At 39.3% G+C, this 26,256-nt stretch overlaps 3 protein-coding genes across 4 annotated transcripts; 1 reads left to right on the forward strand and 2 right to left on the reverse strand.

The window, feature by feature from the left end:
* Positions 1 to 803: 803 nt before the first annotated feature.
* Positions 804 to 5,758, reverse strand: LOC117576195 (serine protease grass-like). Of its 2 annotated transcripts, XM_034260788.2 has the most exons (5): positions 5,623 to 5,758; positions 5,400 to 5,563; positions 5,031 to 5,341; positions 4,457 to 4,974; positions 804 to 1,098 (listed from the first exon to the last, which is right to left on the reverse strand). In XM_034260788.2, exons 1-5 carry the CDS (start codon positions 5,684 to 5,686, stop codon positions 1,010 to 1,012), a joined length of 1,146 nt encoding a protein of 381 aa, XP_034116679.2. In that variant the 5' UTR covers positions 5,687 to 5,758; the 3' UTR covers positions 804 to 1,009. The 2 variants fall into 2 exon arrangements, with proteins under 2 accessions (XP_034116679.2, XP_051863077.1); XM_052007117.1 differs by lacking the exons at positions 4,457 to 4,974; positions 5,031 to 5,341; positions 5,400 to 5,563; positions 5,623 to 5,758 and adding exons at positions 1,659 to 2,038; positions 2,102 to 2,265; positions 2,320 to 2,434 and having other exon boundaries at positions 804 to 1,604.
* A 105-nt stretch (positions 5,759 to 5,863) lies between these two features.
* LOC117574596 (serine protease grass-like) lies at positions 5,864 to 7,236 on the reverse strand. Its single transcript, XM_034258480.2, has 3 exons — positions 7,063 to 7,236; positions 6,683 to 6,996; positions 5,864 to 6,612 (listed from the first exon to the last, which is right to left on the reverse strand). Exons 1-3 carry the CDS (start codon positions 7,087 to 7,089, stop codon positions 6,051 to 6,053), a joined length of 903 nt encoding a protein of 300 aa, XP_034114371.2. The 5' UTR covers positions 7,090 to 7,236; the 3' UTR covers positions 5,864 to 6,050.
* A 1,298-nt stretch (positions 7,237 to 8,534) lies between these two features.
* LOC117575008 (uncharacterized) lies at positions 8,535 to 21,293 on the forward strand. The gene is made up of 2 exons (XM_034259085.2): positions 8,535 to 10,224; positions 19,309 to 21,293. Exons 1-2 carry the CDS (start codon positions 9,414 to 9,416, stop codon positions 20,580 to 20,582), a joined length of 2,085 nt encoding a protein of 694 aa, XP_034114976.1. The 5' UTR covers positions 8,535 to 9,413; the 3' UTR covers positions 20,583 to 21,293.
* The last annotated feature ends 4,963 nt before the right edge of the window (positions 21,294 to 26,256 follow it).

The raw sequence follows: 26,256 nt of genomic DNA on the forward strand, positions 1-26,256 counted from the left end.
TTTATAATAATTTTATAAATATGAATATGCACAATCTGTGAAATATATTTATTACACTTTTCAATAATTTACGTTAAAATATTGACGTGAAAAATAATATAATAATATACAATTGCCGTTAATAATGTATTCTAATAAAAATCATAATATTTCATTTAGATCGAATATAATTAATATATCTGAGCAGAATTACTTTTTTTGTGGACAACAATATTAATCTATATCTGTAATTTGTTTCAAAATACTCAAAGTAATATACCACAAAAATACTAAATAAATGTCATAGGCTATATTTGGTATATTGACACAGTATTATATTCAAAATATACCAAATAATGCTAAATATACCGGATTATCACCGAAAGCAACTAAGACCTCTAGTAAGTTGCTCATACAAAAGTATTTGTTTAAAAACTTCGACCATTTTTATTTGATCGCAACCAAATCACAATGTTATAATAGCCTTATACACTATGGGTAGCGGGTATAAAACTATGACTGAATATAATTTTGTTTTATATTCTTGTATACATATTTCACTTTGCATCTCTGATGAACATTTCTTGAGTGTTCTTTCTATGACATGACAAAGTTAACAAATATTGATTCAACACTTAATAATATTATATTATGAATTGAAGAACGCAATCTTTATGCTTACGCACACCACTTGTAGTAAGTGCGAATTCCATCTAAAAATATACACATAATATCTTCATGTGGCTCTCTGTTCAGAACAGTCATTATTTATTCAATCAATCTGATATAATTTATTAAGTAATAGTTACAATATAGTTATATATCGTATAAAATAGCAGTAGTAACAATTGATTTATTGGTCTTAAATAGATTGATCGATCTTAGAGTAATTGATATAATCTTTGTTTCACTGGGGTTAATCCCCTAAACTAAAATAATTGCCGAGCTTAGCAGCTTCACTTAAGTGATGTTAACAAGTTTTTACATTATTTGGAATGAATCACGATTAAATAGAAATTAAATGATGTCGTCAATAGAGATTCTGTGTTATCCAAGGCAACATGTCCAGAACCGAGGCAAATACGCCAGGTTGATTTTCGTTGATGCCACAGGATTGACCTCCAAAAGATACAACGCCATACTGTACAAAGCGTGTTGTCGTCTTGAAATAATATCGAAAGAAAAGCGGACCACCTGAGTCACCTTGGCAAGTCTCCTGCTTTTTATTGCCCATGGCACAAATATGATTTTCAGTGAAGGTGCCAGTCTTATAGTATTTTCGGCATACATCCAGATGTTGTCGAACAACCAACGCCTTTAGAAGAATAGGAGAAGGCATTCTTTTCTCGGTTTTGCCCCAACCAGCGATATAGAAGTTCTGATCATCGTTAATATTTTGGGACTTGCTCTCAATGGGCAGACAGATCGGCCTGATGTTAGGTCTAAATGTGACTGATCGATTCAGCTTGATCAATGCTATATCATAGCTATTGGTATGCCGTTCATATTTGGGATGTCGGCGAATATCCTCGACACCAAATTCCTCATAAGATGGGAGGCAATCTGTATCAGTTAAACAATCATTTTCAATGCCAAGATTGTGCTCTCCCATGCGAACAGCAATTCTAAAGGTGAAAGATATATGATGAATAAAATCTGAATCTATATTTATCACTTACATGTTGGCAGAAGCAGTGATACAGTGGGCTGCAGTTAAGACAAACCGATCGGTAATCAAGCTGCCGCCACAAAGAAAAGGCCGCCCTGAGGTTTCGTACTTCAAAAGCGCCATCCAGGGGAATTCTTCTTTTCGAGTTAACTCTCCATGGCTCACCAATACACGACTTTCGATATCTTCTATTCGTTGCTCTTTTAGAGTTAACTCTCCATTACCCACCAATACACGACTTCCGAGATTTTCTGTTCGTTCTCCACAGTCGGTGACAGCTTCAAGAATTTCCATTCCTTTGGGATCTATGTAGCTTAGATTCTTCGGCTGCTCGAGTACTTCACCACCAACATTGGGCATCGAAACAGTAGGACAACAGATTGGATATCTCTATACAAAGGGAAGAATTTTTGTAATAGAATTGTGAAAGGGGAAATACCAATATTTACTTACTGCACCCTTCTCGCCATCACAGGCCAATTCTCTAATCTGATGGTGTATTCTATGCGGAAGCCTGCCTTTATATTTCTTTAAAATATCAATCACTGCTGGACATTGGTTGGCAGATATACAAATGCCTTCGTCCCCAACAGGTGAGTAGCATCTTATACCAGATTCTTTAAATGAGTATTCTTAAATTGGGATTCACAGAAGAAGCTTGGATTACTTACCACTTAACGAGCGAGAAGGAAAGGCCAGCAAAAGCACAACAAAAGCGCCAGTAAATAAAACCATATTGTCGAGATGTTTTTATTAAGAATCTGAACCTGTTAAGTTTGCGATCATTTCGCGACTGAACGCAAAATGAGACAGTAACTCGGTTTAGTATCTAAAGCTCGTAAGCTTGCAAATAATCTGGGCATTAATTTGCATTTTGAAATTATTTAACTCTGGTCAGAACGTACAACTCAGTAGCTGAGAATAATTAATGAACAACATTTTCAGGTTTCCCCTAATTTGATTAGAAGCAACTTCATAGTATATTTCGCCTTAAGAGTATTATAATTAAAATTTTGTTGAAATAATCAGTTTTAATGCTACAATAAAAGGGAATTGGAACATCAAATAACATTTCTAATTTACTAACATACCTAATATAGATTCTGTGTTATCCAAGGCAACATGTCCAGAACTGAGGCAAATACGCCAGGTTGATTTTTGTTTATACCACAGGATTGACCTCCAAATGATATAACGCCATATTGCACAAATCGATTTGTTATATTGAAAACATTTTGGGTGAAAAGTGGACCACCTGAGTCACCTTGACACGTCTCCTGCTTTTTATAGCCCATTGCACAAATATGATTTTCTGTTAATGTGGCACTCTTATAGTATTTTCGACATACATTAAGATGTTGTCGAGTAACGAACGCCTTTAGAAGAATAGGAGAAGGCATACTTTTTTCTGTTTTACCCCAACCAGCGATGTAGAAGCTCTCATCATCGTCAATATTTTGAGATTTGCTCTCAATGGGCAGACATATCGGCCTGATGTTAGGTCTAAATGTGACTGATCGATTCAGCTTGATCAACGCTATATCATAGCTATTGGTATGCCTTTCATATTTGGGATGTCGGCGAATATCCTCGACACCAAATTCCTCATAAGATGGGAGGCAATCTGTATCAGTTAAACAATCATTTTCAATGTCAAGATTGTGCTCTCCCATGCGAACGGCAATTCTAAAGGTGAGAGATATATGATGAATAAAATCTGAATCTATATTTATCACTTACAGGTTAGCAGATGGTGTGATACAGTGGGCTGCAGTTAAGACAAACCGATCGGTGATCAAACTGCCGCCACAAAGAAAAGGCCGTCCTGATGTCTCGTATTTAAACAGCGCCATCCAGGGAAATTCCTCTTTTCGAGTTATTTCTCCATTGCCCACCAATACACCACTTTGGAGATTTTCAGTTCGTCTTCCACAGTCGGTGATAGCTTTAAGAATTTCCATTCCTTTGGGATCTATGTAGCTTAGATTCTTCGGCTGCTCGCTTACTTCACTCCGAAGATTGGGCATCGAAATATTAGGACAACAGATTGGATGTCTCTATAAAAATGGAAAAAATGTTTAATAGAGTTGTGGAAGGTGAATCAACAATATTTACTTACTGCTCCTTTCTCGCCATTACAAGCCAATTCTCTAATCTGATGCTGTATTCTATGTGGAAGCTTACCATTATATTTCTTTAGAATATCAATCACTGCTGGACATTGGTTGGCAGATATACAAATGCCTTCGTCCCCATCAGGTGTGTAACATCTTATACCAGGCTCTGCAAATTTAATGATTATTCTTAATTCTTATTTTTAAATTGTAATATTTAGAAATTATTTTAACTACTTACCACTTAAAACGAGAGAAGGAAAGGCGAGCAAAAGCACAACAACGGCGCTAGTAAATAAAACCATATTGTCGAGTTGTTTTTATTAAGAATCTGAACCTGTTAAGTTTGCGATCATTTCGCGACTGAACGCAAAATAAAACAGTAACTCGGTTTAGTATCTAAAGCTCGTAAGCTTGAAAGAAATTTTGGCATTAATTTGCGTTTTTAAGCTGTGAATAATTAATCCCCTAATTTGATTAGAAGCAATCCTCTTTTTCGCATTAAAAGTATGAAAATTAAAATTTTGTTGAAATAATCAGTTTTAATGTTCAAATAAATGAATTGGAATATTCAATAAAATTTTTAATTTACTAACAAAACATACTTAATAGAGATTCTGTGTTATCCAAGGCAACATGTCGAGAACTGAGGCAAATACGCCAGGTTGATTTTTGTTGATGCCACAGGACTGACCTCCGAAAGATATAACGCCATATTGAACAAAGCTAATTGTCTTGTTAAAGTGATTTAGGAAGAAAAGTGGACCTCCTGAGTCACCTCGACACGTCTCCTGCTTGCGATCGTTTACGGCGCAAATATGATTTTCAGTGAATGTGGCATTATTATAGTATTTTCGACAAACATCGAGATGTTGTCGTTCAACCACCGCTTTTAGAAGAATATGAGATGCCATTCCTTTCTCTGTTGTACCCCATCCGGCGATGTAGAAGCTCTGATCGAAGGCAATGTCTTTAGACTCTTTATCAATGGGCAGACAGATGGGCCTGATATGAGGTTTAAATGTGACGGATTGATTAAGTTTAATCAACGCTATATCATAACTATTGGTATGTCTTTCAAATTTGGGATGTGGTCGAATATCCTCGATGCCAAACTCCTCATAGGGTGGCAGACAGTCCGTTTTATATCCAAGCCAAGTGCTGCAATCATTATCAGTATCGAGATTGTGCTCTCCCAAACGAACGCCAATGCTAAAGTAAACGTTATTTATAGACAACATAGGTATGTACATATAATCATCTCTTACATATTTGCGGGAGCTGTGGTACAGTGGGCTGCAGTTAAGACAAAACGATTTGTGATCAAACTTCCGCCACAAAGAAAAGGTCGACCTGATGTCTCGTATTTCAACAGCACCATCCAGGGAAATTCTCCTTTTCGTGTAAGCTCTCCGTAGCTCCCCACTATAAGACTTTCGGCTCCTGGTATTCTTTGTCCACAGGGGGTAACAGAATCGAGTATTTCCATGCCTTTGGGATCTATGAAGCTGAGGCTTTGCGGCTCAACATGCTCCTCAAGTATAACCTTCGGTGTGTTAGGACAGCAGATTGCGAATCTCTATAAAAACAAAAGAATAGTTAAATTCATTGAAAGAGAATCCCCAATATTAACTTACAACTCCTTCCTCGCCATCACAGGCCAATTCTCTAATCTGGTTCTGTATAATACGCGGAACCTTATCGTTATACTGCTTTAGAAGATCAATTACAAATGGACATTGCTTGGCAGATATACAAATGCCTTCTTCCCCAGTGGGTGTGTAACAGCTTATATCAGACTCTATAAATTGGGGGAGTATTCTTCAATTGGGAAATTTAGGATTATATTGGATTACTTACCGGTTAACACGAGAGAAGGAAATGCAAGTAGAAGCACAGCAAAAATGCCAGTAAACAATTGCATATTGTCGAGATCTTTTTATAAATCTAAACCTGTTAAGTTTGCGATCGTTGAACGACTAAGCGGAGAATGAGACTGTAACTTGGTGTAGTATATAAAGCCCGGAAGCAAGTAATACTGGCATAAAAATTAACTTTTAATTGTTGTGCTTTTCTGATAAATAATTAATTAAAATCTAGTCATATTTCCTGGGGTTTCCCCAACTTTAATGCATACTAGCGATATGTTCTTTAGATGTATGTATAATAAGCAAAACAGATTTATGGTATTCATAGATTTATCGAATAGTTTAGAATTAGCATTTTAAAGCTTTTAATGTAGTTATTTACAGTTTTTTAAATAAAAATTAATATTCTTTATCTGTTATTTAATAGAGATTCTGCGTTATCCAAGGCAGCATATCGAGAACTGAAGCAAATACTCCTGGACGATTTTTGTTGATGCCACAACCGAGACCTCCAGAAGAAATAACACCAAACTGCACACATTGTGGTGTGTTGTCGGTTAAATTGGCGGAGAATAGCGGACCACCAGAGTCACCACGACATGTCTCTTGCTGACTATCGCCCAAGGCGCAGATGTGATTCTCACTAAGTGGTGCATTCGAATAGTATTTACGGCATACATCCAGATCTTGTTGTTGGACTTCAGCCATGCGTAGAATCGGAGATGGTACTCCATCTTCTGTTTTACCCCAACCGGCGATGTATAAGTTCTCGTTATATTTCAGATCTTGGGAAACATTGATGGGAAGACAGATGGGCTCAATGAATAATTCAACGACGATTCGATCTAGTTTGATAAGTGCTATATCGTAGTTGATGGATCCGTGCTCATAGTTGGGATGTGTGCGTATGTCCTCAATTCCATACTCTATTTCTCCTCCGTCTTCTGTGTCCAGATCATGCTCTCCCAAGCGAACTGCAACTCTGAACAGTATGTAAACTATTAAAGGGTTTTGGAGAAATGGAAATGGAGAAAAGACCTTAAAGGACTTACAGCTCAAATGAGGTTGTAGTACAGTGGGCAGCCGTTAAGACGAATCGATCGGTGATCAAGCTCCCGCCACAAAGAAAAGGTCGACCTGCTTTTTCGTACTTCAAGAGCGCCATCCAAGGGAACTCATATGCCTTGGCTGGCTTACCATGGGCCACATTGAAAGAATATCGCTCGCCATTATATTTGCCACCACAATCAGGATATGACTTAAGTAGCTGCAATCCTTTTGGATCGATGTAGCCAAGATTTTGCGATGCTTTCAATGTAGCTTCGGGTGTTTTACTTTGTTCGTTGGGACAGCAGATTGGGTAACGCTATGCAAGATAAAGCATATAAGCTTTTAAGATATTTGTGAAAGGTAGCAAGAAAAATCTTCTTACTGCTTCTTCATTATTGTCACACGTCATTTCTTTAATTTGATTTTTTAGCAAATGCGGAATATTTTTTCCATATTTGGTAAATAATTCAATTACAAATGGACATTGATTGGCGGAAATGCAGGTGCCTTTCTTCCCAGTGGCAGTATAACAGCTTATGTCTGCTTCTAAAGTGACTAAAGATTAAATTAAATTGAATGTATATCATATTTTGAGATACTTACGACATAATTTCAAAACTGTCATAGACAGAAATAATAGCGAAAATACTTTTTTATATCGTAGCATTCTGTGAAAATCTTAACAATAATATATTATTTACTGGGCAATGCTAACACGTTCGATCAATTGCCGATCACTCAACTGAACGGGAAACTAAAATAAGTTTCGCTTTTATACATAAATTGTGGGTAATAGTTATTACCATATTTCCACTTTTAAGACCAGCTTAAATTCTCATGAATACATGTAAGTGATTTCATAGTATTCTTAGTATTAATGAAAAACAAATTAAAAGTAAAATTAATTTTTTAAGTATTCCTCAAATAATTTCTGATTTAAAATCAGCAAATGGTTAAAATGACATTATAACCGTTCATAGCTTGCAGCAACAAACCAAGCAAAAGCTTTTAGCGGAGACAACAACCAAAACAATATAAGACAAACTTGCTTGAAGTTTGGTGTTTGAAAGCATATTTTAATATAGAATCTCTTTAATGATATATTAAAAAAGATAATACGCTGTATTATGCACAATTTTTTAATTAAAATATAAACAATAAAATTCATACAAAATCATCAAATATTGGAATTTTGTACATCAACTGGAAAAAAACAAACCGAATTCAAAGCGCTCAATCTAATACTTGTTCGAATAAGTAGAAATGTTCTTAACATAAAACGCGACATTTGCATATTAAAAGTTGATGAAAGAATTTCAAGCAACACCCATTAATTGATATGCATTCAGACTTAGCCAAGAACTCAGCCGGCTGATCGAAATACCAACATACTAGTCGCTGCCAAGCTGATAAACCGGTAATCTTACACACCACAGCAAAGATATGAGTGCAATTTATCAGAGAACCGAAGAGAGTGCGAGAGAAGCTTAAATACCATCCTCTTGTTTCGGAAGAGCGAGAGTGTATGTTGAGCTGCTCCAGCTGCTTGGATTGAAATCCACAGCAAAGGGTAGGCGAGAGACTGAGGTTACTTACAGTCCACAGCATGTCTTACGATCCACACACACTGACACTCTTTCCCTCTCGATCTACCTGCGCACCTTCCAGCTGGTGGGCAGCAACAGGTACTTGTCTTGGCTCGCTCTCTCTACATCTCTCTCTCTTGTTGACTCTCTCTCTGTTTCTTGACTTGAGTGCAGCTGAGCGGGCAGAGCGCAGTCTTACATTGTCTGAGACCGAAAAGACCACGTAGGCGCCGTAGCTCACGTCATTGGAATTCATTCCACAGTGAGACGCCGTCGCGATCGCTAGTCTCGAGCGGATCGAATTCAAATTTTAGATATTCACAACAAATATCGAATAGAGACAAAACAGTTTAAAACCCAAAACGACTTTGAATCCATAAAAAATACAAGAAAATTGAAGAAGAGTTTCAGTTGCGTCAGAATAAACTGTGCGTAGAATTGACAACGGGATGTGCGAAAAGGGAATCGCAGAACTCAGAATCCCATGACGCCATATTTGTTTTTCATCTTGTTTGTGTAAAGTGTTTGTGAGTGTTAACGACAACAACAGAAACAACCGAATAGAGAGAGAGAGAGAGAGAAAGAGAGCGAATCATAGATAATTTCTGTGTGTAAAGCAAAAATTTCGAAATTCAACAGAAATATTATCGATTTGAGAAAAGTGAAATAAACAACTTCAGCAAGATAAATATTCCGAAAAAGTCAATCTCGAGCGCGTGTTTTCTACTTGCTACAATTATGGCTGAGAGCGCAGCTTTGTGTGTGTGATCGGTGTGCATGCATGTGTTGTGTGTGATGTGATCGTGTGGATCGTGTGTGTGCAAATGCATGTGTATTGTTAGAGTGAATGCGAATAGCAGTGTAAGAAATATCCGCTTACCTAAGCGAACAAAATTCTCTCTCGCGCGACAACGACGACGGCAACGGCGACGGCGACTTAAGAACCACAATTGAATACAGTAGAAAACCAACACACACACACATAAACACACATATAGAGTGTTATACCTGAACGTGGCTAACACATAAAGCAAAACCAGAATATCCACATTGTTGTTCGTCGGTCTCGCGATCGCGCCTACGTAACGTAACGTAACGTATCGAAACGCAATTAACGTAACTAAAGACGTTCATTGCTGCTGACACAATGGGCGACTCCACGCCCATTTGCCGCTGCCGTGTGCTGTATCTGGGCAGCGCTGTGCCCCGCCAGAGCAAAGATGGCCTACAGGGCATCCAGGAACCTCTGCGCAGCCTTTATCCATCCGAAGGCGCCGTCGGAGCCAAGGGCATCGATAGCTGGCTGAGCGTCTGGTCGAATGGCATACTGCTGGAGAATGTCGACGAGAATCTGAAGCAGATCACACGTTTCTTTCCCATCGAATCGTTGCACTATTGCGCAGCTGTGCGACAGGTTCTGATACCGGAGCGCGGCAACTCGAATCCGGAGCCGAAATTTCTGCCGTTGGATTCGCCATTTGCGCGCATGCCGCGCGCCCAGCACCCGCCCATCTTTGCAGCCATACTGCGTCGCACCACCGGCATCAAGGTGCTCGAGTGCCACGTCTTCATTTGCAAGCGCGAGGCGGCCGCCAATGCTCTAGTCAGATGCTGCTTCCACGCCTATGCGGACAACTCGTATGCCCGCCAGCTGGAAACGGGCAGCACCGGTGGCGGTGGCAGCAGTGTCTATGGCACGCTCAAGAGTGGCGCCGGCAGCAAATCGAACGGGGATCTGACCAGCGTGGGTCTCACCAATGGCAATGGCAATGGCAATGGACTGCATCATCATCACCATTTGGCTGGACAGAATAGCTGGAGATCGCGTGCGGGCAGCACGACAACTCTGAATAGCTTGGGACGGCAATCGAATGGTCATGTGTTGAATGGATCGGGGATGGGCATGAATGGCGGCAGCACTGGTAGCGCCGCTGAGGGTTATACATCAGTCAAGAATTGTAAGTACCAGCAAGTTCGTTGCCTAAGTCTTTCGTTTTGCGTTTTGCTACCGAGAACATTTTCGCTAGGTACAGTCAGTTAGTCAGCAGACTTGGCGTGTCATCTAATTAGCTGCATGTGACCAGGCACGACAAACTGTTAGAAACTGTTAGCATTAGCTAACTGCTGTTAGCCATGATCTCAGCCCCGCTAGCAGGCATTCCCAACAACTCTATTAAATGTGCTATTGAAGGGGAAGCGCATTTTTTCGCTATGGAATTTAAGGTTTCATCGTTTATCAATCAAGTGTATGGCCTCACCTTGAAATGCACTGTCTCTTACACACACAAGCACACACTTTCACACTCACACAAACACACTCGGACGCATTGAGTACCTAACGAAATATGCAAAGCAAAAACACCTGAGACAATGTTGAAAAATAGAAAATGTTGTCACAGCGCAGTCGAAAGTATTTTTTGGGTGCAGTGCAGGTATTTTCTTCATTTTATTGACGCACATTATTCAGTGATGGATGGACGCATGCATGCATGGATGGACGGATGTCTACACTGACTATCGCAGGTATATGGACAGCTGAAGGGCATGAGCAAAAAATGCGAACGGAACGTACGAAACTTTTTTTTTCGTGATGTTTTGTTTTGGGTGAAACGAAGATGCCTGAACGTTGTCGGCAAAGACAAAAACACTTAGCGCTAGAGATGTGCACGTGAAAGAGATGCGAGATGAGAGGATAAAATATATTTCACAAGAATTGCTTAAAGATGTGCATAGACTTTATTTTGCTTGTATCTGTTCAGCTTAGATTGAAGTGAATTTGAGCTAAGTTTCACTCACGATTTAATTCTCTGAAATTCATAGCGAGAATCATAATAAATCCAGTAGAATTCTTTCAGAAATCGAGTTTAACTTGAATGTAGTTAGTGATTGAGCTAAGGAATTAGTTTGAATAAATATGGGTTAGTTAGAGTAAATACATACGTTATTGATTAAACGTAATCGGCTGTTGACTAAAATTCGACTAAGATCTTCTACTTAAGATCACATTAATTTGTGCTTATTGGTGCTTGATTCATACCAAAACTTTACTCTTTATGCCAACATCGTCTCTGAGCTCGTGTCACGCAGCAAAGCACGAAACGAAGACAAATTCATTTTCAAGTTATATCTTATCGTTGTCTCACAGACTTGACTCTATGCTGTGAAGTATTTGTTGTTGTGTTGTCTTTTTTGTTAAACACTTTCCACTTATTTAAATTTCGTCGACAAGCGACAGAGGCACAAAAATCGCCACTTTATGATGCCGCTGTTGTTGGCCTGGTCAACGTTTAACTTTGAGAGTTGAAAACGCTTTGGCTTTGCTTATAGTGGCAAAGTTATGATAATTAGCATGTAAATTGCTATAGCTGAGGAAAGCAGCAACAGCAGCAGCAACAAGTGGCAATATACTAACAACAGCAGCAACAACAGCAGCAGCTGCTGCTGGCTGAACGTTAAATGTCTTTCAAACAGTTTGAACGCGATCTCTAGAGTTGCCATGCAAATTAGTTTTGCATTTCGCTTTCGACCTGAACTCCTCCCTATTAAATGTCTTTCGGTTTTGTATAATAAGTAGAAATTGCCTGAAATCGTATCTCTCCAACTGTTCGGCTTACTTTCTAAGCGTGTGGCCAACGAAGAAGGAGATTGCTTGATTTGTACTAAAACCTATTTTAAGTCTAGACTCAAAGTTTCTTCTCCAAAAATAAAACTATGCAAATCAAATGACTTGGCAGTCTGCTCGGCTAATTAATGATGTTTCCCGTTCCCTGTTCTCCGCCTTGTCAACTTTGCCAACCTCATCCAAGCTACGATGGTTCCCAACTGGTAGATAGAGCATGTAATTTATTATGTTGCCACTCGTTTAGTTGCGGTTCTCACAGCCTCTCACAGCCTGGACAGTAGTTGTCATTCTTCAACTGCACTTCAGATACACACACACACATACACAAATACTTCTAGAGTGCGCAGGTTGAATAACTTGATGAACGTGGAACGAATTTGGTCGCGTGCAGATTAGCGGACCTCGGCGACGCCAACGCAGAGATTGAGAGAGAGAAAGAGACTATTCTCCCCCTTTTGGGAGGCGGGGCACACACATATGTGCACCCAGAGTGAGTACGTAAATTGAGATGAACGCGTGAGAAAATTTTTGACTGTTAGGGTTTTTTTTTTTTGTTTTATTTTGTTATGACGGTCTTGGTCTGGGTCTTGGCTTAAAACTTGGGCTGTCTCTGACGCCGCTGCTTGGTTATTGCCCTGTTCGCCACTTTCTTGCTTCACTCCGGCCAGCTGGTGGGAAGTCACACACATTCACACACACACACACACACACACACACACTACATAGTAGAGCTTGGCATGACTGCTTTGCTTGCTGGGAAGTGTGAAATCGGGTTGGAAGTAAATCCGACCAGACCCGTGACTAAGTTGAGATACGGCAAAAGAGTCAAAGTCAAAGGCAAGCGGGAGTAGGGAATGGAAGGCAACTGAATTCTGAAATTTGAGCGTGTGAGCAAGTGAAACTTTATTTAGATATATGATAAAAATCTGCTCGAATCATCCACAAACTCATGTGTGAGCGTGTGTTTGTCTCTGCTTGGCTCTTTCTCTCATTCTGTTGCTCTCTTTTGTTTACGTCCAAGTCGGAAATTTTCTATTAATTAACATTGTTAATTTGCTTGTAGACGCTTGCGAGATTAAGCTTGCCACAGTTCATTGTTTTGCGCTGCCCGCGCGACACATTGAATTGAGGTTAAGTCGCTGTGGGGAAGTTGGCATCGGAAGAGGAATATAAAGATGAATAAAGAATGTATTAAAGGAAAGATAGAATATGTAAGAAGATTAGGGAAATATGAAAGGAAGTTCGTTTGTAAGCAAAATGTGAGCGAGTCCGGAATGTAATTAAGCGTAGAAATTATAGACAGTTTCTTCATAATTATATTCGAATGACTTCAATGCATTTTCAATGTAGAAAACTATAAATTAGAGAAGTAGAACTCTAGACTTTAGGTTCTAACTTCTCGCTGTGATTCATCATTGAAACACTAAAAATGTTTTCAAAATAGAAAAAGCAAAAACTAGTCAATAATACTTAGCACAGCCTCAAGAAGTCCTCCAGTGCTCTGCTTTTTTCATCATCACTTCAGCTAACAAATAATTCAGCTTAACAATGTATAGTTTAACAAAGTATAAATCAAAGTTCGAGTTGAACTAGAGAAAATTGAAGTAGTTTAAAAGCTTGGTAAAGTCAGGAAAGGAATCGTTGTAGGAGTCAGCATAAAATTCGAAGTGGCAGCTTAAAAATCTCATATCTTAACACATTGTGGCCATAGCTGGATAATTGGCAGCTTTTCTCCCAGCTTCGTAGCGTTTAGTATGATTAATTATAATTAATTAAACTAATTTTAAACGGTTGAGGGGGGACACTTTAATAGGTATGAAAGTGTGCCAAGAGCGACTGAAGCAATAGCAATTTCAGTTTGTGTCTTCAGTCTTTTGTAGTTGCCAGCTTTGACTTTGTTGGGAAATTGTCTTAGTCTTAGCGTCGAGTAGCCATTGATAAGCAACATTTTTCCATAATTTGGAACTGCCTGCAGTCCCCAGAGAGACTCCACAACATATCCGCTGGCCGCACCTCGAGCGACATCCATTGATTGCAAGCAATTTGCAGGTGGTTGAGTGGAGAGCCAAAAAAAAAAACAACAACAAAAAACGAGTTGCATTTTGTTGAAGATCAGGTTCCAGTTTGTTTTTTATGCGACACAGTTATTCAAAATTTGACCTAGATAACATTTTTTTGGAGGAAGAAGAGGAAGGGGAAAATCGCATTGATGTAATAATAAACTTCAACTGGAATGAATGGAAATTCTATTAGCAAAGCGTGTGGAAACTTTGATTAGCAAACAACATGCACAATAATTAACATAATTATCAATAGATAAAATGCACATTGGGAATGTATACTATGTGTGCATGTATGTGTGTAAGTGGCACTTGCCACATTGGTGCACTCACTTTGTGAGTCATTAGAGGAAATGCAGCTGGGAGGAAAAACTTGTCGATGATTACTAAGCGAAAAATGCAACAAACAGCAGTCTGACCACTTGACCATGACTGAAATATCGAACTGTGGTGGGGGAGCAGAAGCTGAAGCTGAAGCTGTAGTGGATGCAGCACAAGAAGCTAAAGAGGTGGCTGCAACAACTCTGAAGCAGCAACCGGCATTAACTTCCGTTGCAAGCGGCATTTGCTGCCAATGATCTCCACTTGTTGTTGTAGTTGTTGTTGCATCGTTGTTGCATTATTATGATTATGCAAAGAAGCTGGTGAGAGGCTGAGCGTGAAAAAGCTGAAGAGAGAAGCAGTCAGAAAGATAGAGAAAGAGAGAGGTGATTGGCAAGAGGCGAGGCAAGCACATTAACCGAAATCCAGTTGCAGTTGAATGACTTGGGCTCTTGTTGCATGTTGCAGTTGCAGTCGGCAAAAATTTCTTGTGGATTTGCAACATATTTTTTGTTGTTGTCGTTGCTGTTGTTGTTGTTGTTGCCATTGCGGTCGGTCTGTTATTGTGGCATTGCATTTTATCATAACTCGATTACAGAAATTTGATTTTGATTATTTTCAATAATTGAAGCCACAAAGCAAAGCTGCAATCAAAGCCAACATTTGACCTACTTCAAGCACTCTATTTTCCTCTTTTGCTCGAGAATTTCTGCTAGCATCTTTAATACCCTAGAATTTTGCATAATTTGCTAAACAACTTTATTATTTTAATGACTGAAACTCAAAGCGAAAGAATACATTGTTAACATTATGTACAATTCGCATGTCTGAGTTTCTTCTCTAATTACTTAATCAAATTGTAGAAAAAATATTTATGCTAATTACAATTTCCTGCTCGAGATCTCCATTCAAACGCGATTTCAATGTCGAGGTAAAGAGTTGATTTCAATTGTTATTTTTCATTGATCAAACGAGAGTTTTCTCTCGGTTTAATTGTTATTGTCTCAACAATAGCATCAGCATAAATATGAAATAAATCATTCCTTCAGAGTGCAGCTGTATAGATGTCTGAATAACTTCTACTCTATTAGTCATTCGTCTGGCATTCAATGTTGGCGTCGTCGTCCCAGTTCAGTTCAAAACTCTACCTTTTGGGTCTGAGTTTGAGTTTGCAGCTGTGGCACGTTGGAGCAGTTTGGGATTGGAGCATTGGCGCAACCATCCGGTGGCAAGCGTGCCAGCGGAAAACGAAATGGCAAAGACAACAATGAAGCAAAGCAAAAAAAAAAAAGAAGAAAAAAGATACAAATATAAACATAGCTAGCAAATTCCAAGGCACAGTTTGCAAGCAAGAGAGAGATAGAGAGAGAGAGAGAGAAACAAGGTATCGAAGGCGCTTCTGGCACTCCCCTTTTCCGCCGCTTGGAATTTCGCTTGGGAATGGCTGATGAATGGCAAAAAGCGTTTAAATGCCAAGCGTTTGTGTTTGTATTTTTCTGTTTTTGGCCAACTTTTAGCTGCATGAGCTCGCATTTCAAGACACTGTGCATAGATTTGCATCGAATTCGAATTTGAAGTTGCTCAGTAGTTTGCTGAATTGCCTTACCTACTTAGTAACCTGACTTGGCTTCAGCTTCAACTTCAGCTCTAGCTTCGACTGTGAATTCCTCATCAGCTTGAGCTGTAACGTGGAAATACAATTTTCACGCACGCATGCGCCAGTCGACGAGGCCACTCGCCACATTAAGTGAGAGTATTAATTTTACTTTTCGTGAAGTTGAATCAAACTCTACTTATGACATAAGTGAGTTACAGCGGGGCAAAGTAGCCACTGAAAAAAATATGAGGGGAGAGCTACAGGAAGACAACAGGAGACTAACTCTGTGGTATAATTATGCGAGTAGCTAACTGCAAGACAAAAGCGAAACAATTAAAAATCATAAATCAAATTGCACGCTTAAGCAAAATTAGCGTAAATTGCAACTGGAAGTGTAATTATTATTTATAATATTATTATGATGTTTTGCATCGATGTTGGTTGATGTTCGTTGGCAAAGCGTTTTGAAAATCAAAGTCAAGCAACTTTCTGCCAATTGGCCAATTCAATCAACAGGAATTTGATTGACTTCCGCTAACGTTTAAGCAGATTATGCTCCAATCGAGGTAAAAGCAACTAAACCGATTGCTTAAAGACCAAATCAAAGTGAAATCGCGACAAGAGTTTCTCCTCACTTACAGTTTTTCCGCTAGGAAAACATATATAGAAATATATAATATATACATATATCTATATCTATATCTATATTTATATCTATATCTATATCTATATCTATATCTATATCTATATCTATATCTATATCTATATCTATATCTATATCTATATCTATATCTATATCTATATCTATATCTATATCTATATCTATATCTATATCTATATCTATATCTATATCTATATCTATATCTATATCTATATCTATATCTATATCTATATCTATATCTATATCTACATATATCTATATCTACTTCCACTATTATATTTCCTTGTTTTGACTTAAAGAACACTTTCAATGCCAATAATCCATGATATATTATTTTGTTTATGGCTATGTGTTGGTCAGGAAACGTGCGACCTGCAGAACCAATAATAATTACGGCCAACTTCATGCTGGCCAGGTCAAAAACCATTAAAATTCACTTTCGAATATCGTCTTGAGGTTGAGGCCAAAAATGAAAGTTGCTAAAAGACACAACAAAAAAAAAATACCACCGAAAAAATCCAAATATAAATAATATATGATGTGAGCTGAGGTGAGAAATGCGCAGATCACTTGAAAATCGAGACAAGTAAATATGGTATTCGTGTAATGCATTTGATATATTATATTTTCGGTCATGTGAAAAGCTCTGGATTGGGCCGCTAATTAAGCCAGCAAATGTATAACAGGTGAGCGGTGTGAGCTCAACACGTTCATAAATTAACAAATTTCGATTGGAAGAAGCAGAAGAAGAAGGGGCAAGACATTTGTCTGCTGTTCCAAGAGGTTCGCTCTCATTTTCAACGTCAGTCAGTCGAGCAGCGATTGCCGCGTCTTTTTGGGAGGGTCAATAGACCCCAAAGCAGGGCGCGCATTTCTCATGCCAAGAGAATAGCAAAAAATAAAACCAAACCAAATTATGGCATGGCTAAGAAGAAAAAAACACGGCCAACAAACAGGCAGACAGAGAGAGAGAGAGAGAGAGAGAGAGAGAGAGAGAGAGAGATGGAGACAACTAACAACAACATGAAGAAAAAGCAACCACAAAAACTGACTCGCCGTTTTGTTGTCGTCTGCCTCGGACTGTATAGACTGTAAAACTGTGGGCTGTGGCTGGTTTGCTGTGGCAGTTGGGTGGGGTGGGGTGAGGTGTGCAGAGTTAGCTTGCAGGTGTAGCCACGTTCAAGTTATTAAATTACCGTTATTTATTACAAAACCGTTTGCCGTTTGCTGCCGTGGCCCAAATGCGACGCAGAACAGCGCCAACCTTCATCGGCTGCGACAAAGCGACGACGACAACGACAGCGACAGCAAACAGTAACAGTAACGTAGATACTTATGTATCTGTATCTGTAACCTGTCGTTGGGCTTTACTTAGCATTGCCTAACTGACCAAGTCACATGTGCTTTGTACGTGCAATGGGAACGCTTCGGACGCCTCAAAGTCAAATCGAAGGCATTCAATTGCTTTTGCCATCGCAATCGCAATCGGTTCATTTGAATGCGACCCGTTGTCTTTGCCTCTGGGCCAACCACGGTCTTGGCCCATTTACTGTCGACTGTTGTATTTTTGTCCGTTTTGGATTAGACGCGCTCGGCTAATTTCCAGTAATTTTATTTGTATTTTGGGCTCAAAGTATTTTCGTTATTTTTGGTTAATGTAAATGCCATTGCCTTGTCCAAACGGGCTGTCACTTCGGCATTTTGCGCGTGAATCAGCGCTTTAACTTGGCCCGTAATGCGAGACGCAACAAGTGCGGCTCTGGTATTGTGATCACCCCTCCTCCCCTCCACCCTCTCTCCCTTGTTGCCCGACAACACCTGCCATTCATTGTTTAGTCCGCACAGCATCCATTGGCCGCGAAGGTCAACTGGCTATCGGCTGAAACTCAACACTCACATTCGCTCCACTCAATTGTATCGGACATTGGATACCTTCTCAACCAGTTCTTGCATTTGATACCTAGAATGTGTGCGTGTTTGTGCAAAGATTGATTTGCGCTCTACATACTTATATATAGAGCATTGAAAATGAGTTGAACAACAATCGCAAGCTGGTTGAAGTATAGGAAATGTGGGCAAAGATGTGTTCTATATATGATTGTTCTTTTTCAAGATATATTTTATGGGGGTTTTCAACAGTAACAAAACAGTTTGAATGAAGAATACAATTTGAGTGAAGACAAAAAGTTCTAGACAATTTTTGTAAATCTTTGTTATGTATTAAACTAAAATTTGTTTTTATTAAATAAAGAAATTAAGACAGCATTAAATGAACTGTCGAGATTTACTTTTTAGTCTGCTCACCCAAATGAGTGATGATAGAAATGCTCAGCTATTAATTAATTGCTAAGATAATCGAAATGATTTATTATTAAATTTATTGCTCGTATTTCGCTTAGACTTAATACCATAAATCTAATTGGTTTCCTCTCAAGCGGCTATAAATTCAATGATGAAATAGATTCTTAACATGTTTCTCTAGAAATCAATTCGAAACATGGAGCTTAAGTCAGCTTTTCTATCAGTAAAATAGATTGATTAATTGGAACTAAGTTTATCATTTATTGTCACGCAAGGTTCTGAGAAATTATTTGCAACATAGAATTTTTTCAAAGCTCATGGAAGTTTTTACTACTAATACGATCAAGTGATAAATTCGGAGAATAGTTATCATAAAATTTCGCTCGAGAGTAGGCAAAGTATATAGTAAGATCTCCTTCCTATCTCCCCTATTAGAATCATTTTCTAATTTCTCGCTTTTCTCCTCTTTCTTCTTTACAGTTTATGGCAGCAGTGCGGATCTAAATGTTACCGTCGATGATGGCGAGGCGTCTGTGTACAATGGCGACGAGAATCACAAGGTCTGGAGCGGCTCACAGGATCAGCTGGACAGCATTGGTGCCGTGGAGAGTCCCTACGAACTGTTCGCCGGCAACACTTCAACGCTGGGCCGCCCGCTGCGAGCTCGCCAGATCAGTGCACCCATCGATGTGCCACCGCCACCGGTGAAGGAGGAGCGCAAGAGCGGCAAGCGGGACAAGAAGTCATCGAAGTCGAGTGGCAGCCAGAGCTTGTCTGGCACTCTGATCCGACCAAAGCCCATGCATCCGGCAGCGATGCATCGCTCACAGATGCACCCAGGCCCAGGGCCAGGCGCCGCCGGAGCCGCCAGTGTCATCTATGGCCCGGTGTCGGGACCACATGCCGGCCGGCAATATCACACAATTAGTCATCGTGGCTTTCCGCCAGGACCCGGCGGACCGCCGCCACCACATCATGCGCATCCCCATGCCCCGCATCCACATGCAGCTGCTGCTGCCGCCGCACATCATCAGCAGCAACAGCATCACATGATGCAGCTGCACCATGCACAGCAAATGGCGGGCATGCCACCGCTGCAGATACCCATGATGTTGCCACAGCAATACGCCACGTTGCAGCCATCGCGTTCAACCAGCAAAAAGAAGAAGAAGGACAAGAAGAATGGCGGAGGCGGTGTACCTGTGGGCATGCCCATTGTGCCGCCCATCTATGCGTATCATCAGCAACAGGCGATGGCCGGAGTGCCGCCACCGCCGATGGCACAGTCACTGATCGGCGAGCCACGACCGCTGAGCATGTCCAGCCGCAAGTTGGCTGCCTCCATGGGCAATGGTCTGGATGATTCGGGCAACTCGGGAGCCGAGTCACCATCACCAGGTGGCACCGGAATTTATCGTCGCAAGGGGCATCTGAATGAGCGCGCCTTCAGCTACTCCATACGCCAGGAGCATCGCAGTCGCAGTCATGGCTCACTGGCCAGCCTGCAGTTCAATCCGCCGGACATGAAGAAGGAGCGTGAGATCGCCCAGATGGTCGCCGGTCTGGATCTGAACGATGGCGAGCGACGATCGATGGCTGGTCCGGGGCCGGCGACGCTGCAACGCAAACAGCAGGCGGGCATGGTGAATGGCGGTGGTCCAGCAGCGCATCCGCATGCCCATCCCCAGCATCATCCACATGCGATATACGGGCCATTAGGGCCAGCGAGCAGTTTTGGCAAGCCACGCAGATAAGAGAGATCATTGAAGATCGCGTTGAAAGCATCTTGAATTGCACAACATTGAGAAGCGATGCTGGTCAAAAGGAAATAAATAATAAACAATGGGGAAATATTTAGTGGAATCGTAACATGAATAGCGACAAGAACAACAAAAACAAAAAAAAAACAAAAACATTTTGCAAACAATGAATAATGTGTGCCTTATTAGGTTTATACTCTAAGTATATATTTTAATGAATTGAAACTGAAGAATGCGTTGAGAATTCACAAGCGAAGAATGAAATGCAATGAATGCGATTATAATACATAATGTAGAATAATATAATACCAAGTACCCTCTAACTGTTCAGATAGAGTGCGTTACTTCGAAAACTGAACGATGACAATTGTATTGCGAGCACAAATGTAACATATATACATATAATATTATATCTTTTTTCGATTGAGTTGAGTTGGGTTGAACTGAATTGTCAACTGCTCTCCATACCAAACAATCTATTGCAGATGCGAGCACTTGCTAGTAAAACATACTATATACTATACTTAACAATACCTACCAATACATACATACTAAACACACATACACATACATCAATACACACTTATTTCATTCTGTCCATATTAGTATCTTAATGAAGCAGCAGCTGATGTAATGCGCGTAGATATTCAAATGTGTTTACCTGTAATTACACAAACCATAATTACTTATGTATAATAAATATAATAAAATGTTAACCAAAGGTGTGTTTTATTTGTATCGAGGGAGAAAAGGTGGAAGTAATGAGTGGAGCTGAGCATAAGATTTTTTTCAGAAAAGGGAAATAAATATGAGTTCCAGTAGAAGACTAAATTCCTATACTTCAAGATAAGGGAAGAGGAAAAGAATGCCAACAAATTAAACGTAAATAAGAAAAAGGTACTCTAATTCAATAATATCTTTGATCAATTTTAAAAATATATAAGAGAAGCAGACTAAATTTCGATACTTCATGATATAGTAAGATTGGATGAAATAAGATTTCTAAAATCCAAACAAGTGGTAATGATTGAAAATTTCCGTTTTATTTAATGAGAAATAAATACAAATAGTAAAATTCAAATAAATAAATTCCAATCTGTCATGATTATTCAAGGCTGTCTCAACAAATGATGTTAACAAGGTTCACTATAATGAAAAACACATAATAATAGATAGCTATAAAAGGTACACACCAGATAACATATAGAATTATATAACACCAGAAAAAGTATTCATGGATAGATGATCACAGCTTTAGCAATTGAAAATAATCAAACAATCAAATTTTAATTAATGAGAAACTTTCAAAGTAATTAAAGACATTACAAGATGACACAATTGCAAGTAGGATCACAACAAAAGAGGGAAGATTTAGCATTACAATTTGATATGTGTGAGAAGCGCTGTTTTCGATGTTATCATCACAGAATGATATCATTAAGTTTTATATAATTGAATATGTGGAATGCAAATTGCATAAATAAGTACTTAGCTAACATTTTTAGCAAGTGTTATATTACGTTACTTCCTCAATTCCCGAGTGAACTCCGTTGAGTTTCTTCACCCTAAGTTATGGCTATCGTTAGTTTTTTATCAAAACAAACAATGCCCGAGGCTTCTCCCAAAGTCGAATCTGATTGAAGTGTGTTGTTGTTAGATTCTCATCGGACACAGTAAGAAATTGTATTCTGCTTTTAGCTTTATTTGTTTGTTGTTTGTTACAACAGAATTGATTGTGATTTGTACTCGTATGTAGGCACGAGCACACCTTGGAATTCAATTAACATGCGCGAGCGATCACAGCAAAGAATATATAAATATACTATATTTATGTAGATATATTCAGAGTACGTCATACGTTGTCTGTCTACTATAAATATCTACGGCGACTGATTGACACAGAGGGCGGGAGTTGGAAGAAGTGGGAGAAGTCTCTGACAGAGTTAGAGACCAAAACTCAATGGTAGATCTCTCAAGTCTTGGGGGTTTGTGTAAGTGAGTTTTATGTTCATGCAAATTCCAAGCATATTTTGCAGTGACTACAAATAGATTTGCATACGAGGGCGACAAGCGCAAGTTTTATGGTATTTGCAAAACAGAAATACTTCAAATAGCTGTTAACAACTAAGTAACTAATACTACAAGCGAAAGTTGAACATGCATGAATTTTGACTGATGAAATCATCGAGAGATCTGCAGGGAGCGAAAGACAAATAAAGATAGACAGAGACAGCGAAAGAGAGAGAGGGAGAGAGAGATGGGTTGACTGGTCGCGAGATTGTCGAGAATTTCGGAAGACGATTTAAAGTTGAAAGCTGTCGGCAAACAAGAGACGATTTCACTTCCAGTTTTTACTCATAATATTATATGTATTATGCCGAAAGCAAAGATCATCGCAATTCAACTTCAACTCCAGCATCAGAGTCGAGTCAGCGTCAGCTACGGCTCTCAACTTTAACATCCACTTCATGAACTTGTTGTATATTAAAAGATACAAATGCCCAGCTGTAGATACAGCAAGAAAGATACAAATACACAGCACACACCACACACGGCTGCAATTCGGGTGAGCAGGTTAATTTAAAGCCCAAAGTCAACGAGAGAGTTGCATCAGTGGCCCAGTCCACTTTGTTGTCGCTCGTTTTTCTTTTTTTTTGTTTTTTTTTGGTCAACAATAATTACAGGTGGGCTTATTACCTGCATCTATAGCCATTTACCTTTATGTGCGTATTACCTAATTGCCGGCAGGCGCGAAATGTATCTTTGGTCCAGCGGCCAGCGTATAAATCAAAATTGGCAGTTCCAGTTCCATGGCCCAGGAATTATATATACTACTATATGCATCTGTGTATATATCTCTTTGGCACTCTTGGGACTTTTTGGTGCCATTGCGTAAGCGATTTTTCAATTAAAAAACAGCCGCATAGCCGGATGGATGGATGGATGGAAGCGTGATGTCTGGGACGAGGACAAGCTTGGCCAAGCCAAAGAGCCTGAGTTGTCCCACTAGCTACTCTGTGTCAGCGGCACAGAGAGACTACTTGGCTTTATGGAAATTCCACATTTATGCAACGAGAAAATGCGGCGAAGAAAAACGTTTTTCCATTTCCAGTTTGACTGGAATACCAAAACGCCGACTTGGTCAAGCTGGTCAAGCAGGCAAATTGCTGAACAACTAGTACCATAAGTTTTGTGCTTAGACCAATATCTTGGCTACTTATCTTGGCCTGGTCAAGTGTGGTTGAACCCTAGGGCTAATTCAGCTGGAGGGTTTTTTGTGGAAAATACTCGTAGAGACTCTTTCATCAATTGCAATCAGACATTGCATTTAACAATGTCAACGTTTAATCACCTGTAGTCAGATTAGATGTAATCACCGCTGGAAAAACGCTTGCTCCACATTTCTGAAACACAACTAGCTATTAATCCAAAAAGTAAACTCGTTATAGTAAGTATTATCTAGCGGACGACGAATAACTTGAACGTATCTCACGTTCACAACAAGCGAAGCGAACGAAATGAAACGAAACTGGAAGAGCAAAAAAGTCAACCAGATATAACATAATTGCGACTGACAATGTAGAAGATCTTGTCGAGAGCTCTTGTCGTATACTAATGTATTCATTCATTCTTTATTTGAATTATGAATAGTAACTTCTAATCGTGTGGTTGTTTGTTCCTAAACAGACTATGACATAACTTTGTCTGCACTAAATGTTTTGACTTAAAGGTGAGCTTAAAAATAGCTGCGGGATTTCAGAATATCTTTTTGTATAATCTATAAGAATTAAACATGCGATATACATATGACAAAAGTGTGTGAGTTTTGCTAATGAAAATATTGCAGTATTGAGGTTTTTTGATGAGTAAAGTAACAATTCGTTAATAGATTAGTTTATGCTTTTAGTTAAACCAAGGCAAACAGAATAGTTAAATAAATAAATAGATAATTAAAAGAGATATATATTTCTATTACATCATATACTTCTGACAAAATCTGAAACATTCCAAATATGTTATCTTCATTCATTTATGGAAAATATAAAATACATTCTTCAATCATTAAATATTTACATACTATATTAGAAAAGGAAATTGTGGGTTGAATAACAACAAAGTTGATTACGGAAGTGAAAAAGTTGTTTTTGAAAAATATTTATTTTTATTAATATAAAATACTTTTATAAGTGTGATGTGCACTTCAACGTCTGATTGAAGCATCTATTTCTGTAGCCGCTGGCAAAGTGATGTGACAATTGGTAAGCGTATAAGCTCGAACTTAAGAACCGCTTTGTTTGATTGCGTGAGCAGCAATCGAGAGACCTCGAAACACCTGCAAGTAAGTCTCGTAAGTCGTCAACAGAAACAAAAACAACAGCACTACAACAACAACAACAAAGAGATCTCACTACCACAAAGACTAACATGAACACATCAGAAGCAGGCAGCAGGCAGTGATAGTGTCCAAATCATGGAGTGGCTCCTCTCTTGAGCATGGCTATTACCAATAGATTGAAACGTGCCGGCTACGACCCACAAAACTTGTGGATTTTGTCTTGTTTCTAATGCTTGTATCGAAGGCATAGGCTTAGCTTTGCTTTGCTTGGCGTTGCTTTTTGCACAGTTTGCTGCGAGACTTGGGCTCTCTGGGTCGCCAGATGTGTGTGTTTGTGTGTGCCTCTGGGACTGGTTGTGGAATATTGACAACTCTACAGAGAGAGATTGTCTCTCTGGATGTGTGTGTGTGTTGTGTTGTGTCCAAGTCTGCGGACCGCTGCATTGGGCTGCGACTGCGGCTTTGGATTGCGGTTTGTTTATTGATAAACTCGTAGATACTTTTCTCTATAGCTGTTAATTTGGTCTTTTATGTACCTCTCTGTCTCTGTGTGTATCTGTGTGCTTGCGCCTGTGTGTGTGTGAAGTTGAATATGTATTGGTGTGTCTACTATTCGATTGAATCTTTGGAATGCGGACAATCCGGTCAGCAAATGGAATTCTTTTACGCAGCAACATAGACACAGCGAAAACTGCCTCAATGCGGTCAATCGGAGGGAGTCAGCACACTTGACATGCAACGCTCTGCCTCGCCTACAACCACTTGTCTTCTACCTCACCGCCCACCTCCCACCTCTTGTGCACCTTTACGCTGCTCTTTGAAGTGGTTCAACAGGCAAGCACTTAATTAAAGACGCCGTCAATGGAACACAACAAAAGGGCGACAATTTCTAAATTGATTAATAAATCTTACATAACTGGTATGCTCGGCATTTCAGGGCTCTCGATAGCACGCGTTAGATGAGCTCAAAGAAGAATTGGATGTAGTTGTAATGGTGGAATAGTAGCAGATATATTGGTAGTAAAATAAAATAAATAATAGCATTCCTAGTATAAACTTTATGAGAATTTAGTATGCTTTTAATGATAATATAAATTAAAGTATAATTTTTTTATGATCGAATTCCTAATTCAAATGTTGTTAAAAGAAACGGCTTATGTAGTTGACATTAGGTATTCTTAAGAGAATTTAACTCCTTTCTATCATAGAAATAAAGTAGATAAGAGCATTATTTACAAAAAATAGCTTAGTTAATAGCACAATCTAATAGTATTAGCCGAAATAACTAATAGTAATTGCTGTCGCAGTCAATATGTTCATACACCTGCCAGT

The sequence above is a fragment of the Drosophila albomicans genome, chromosome 2R (assembly GCF_009650485.2).
Source record: "Drosophila albomicans strain 15112-1751.03 chromosome 2R, ASM965048v2, whole genome shotgun sequence".
Classification (NCBI taxonomy): Eukaryota; Metazoa; Arthropoda; class Insecta; order Diptera; family Drosophilidae; genus Drosophila; species Drosophila albomicans.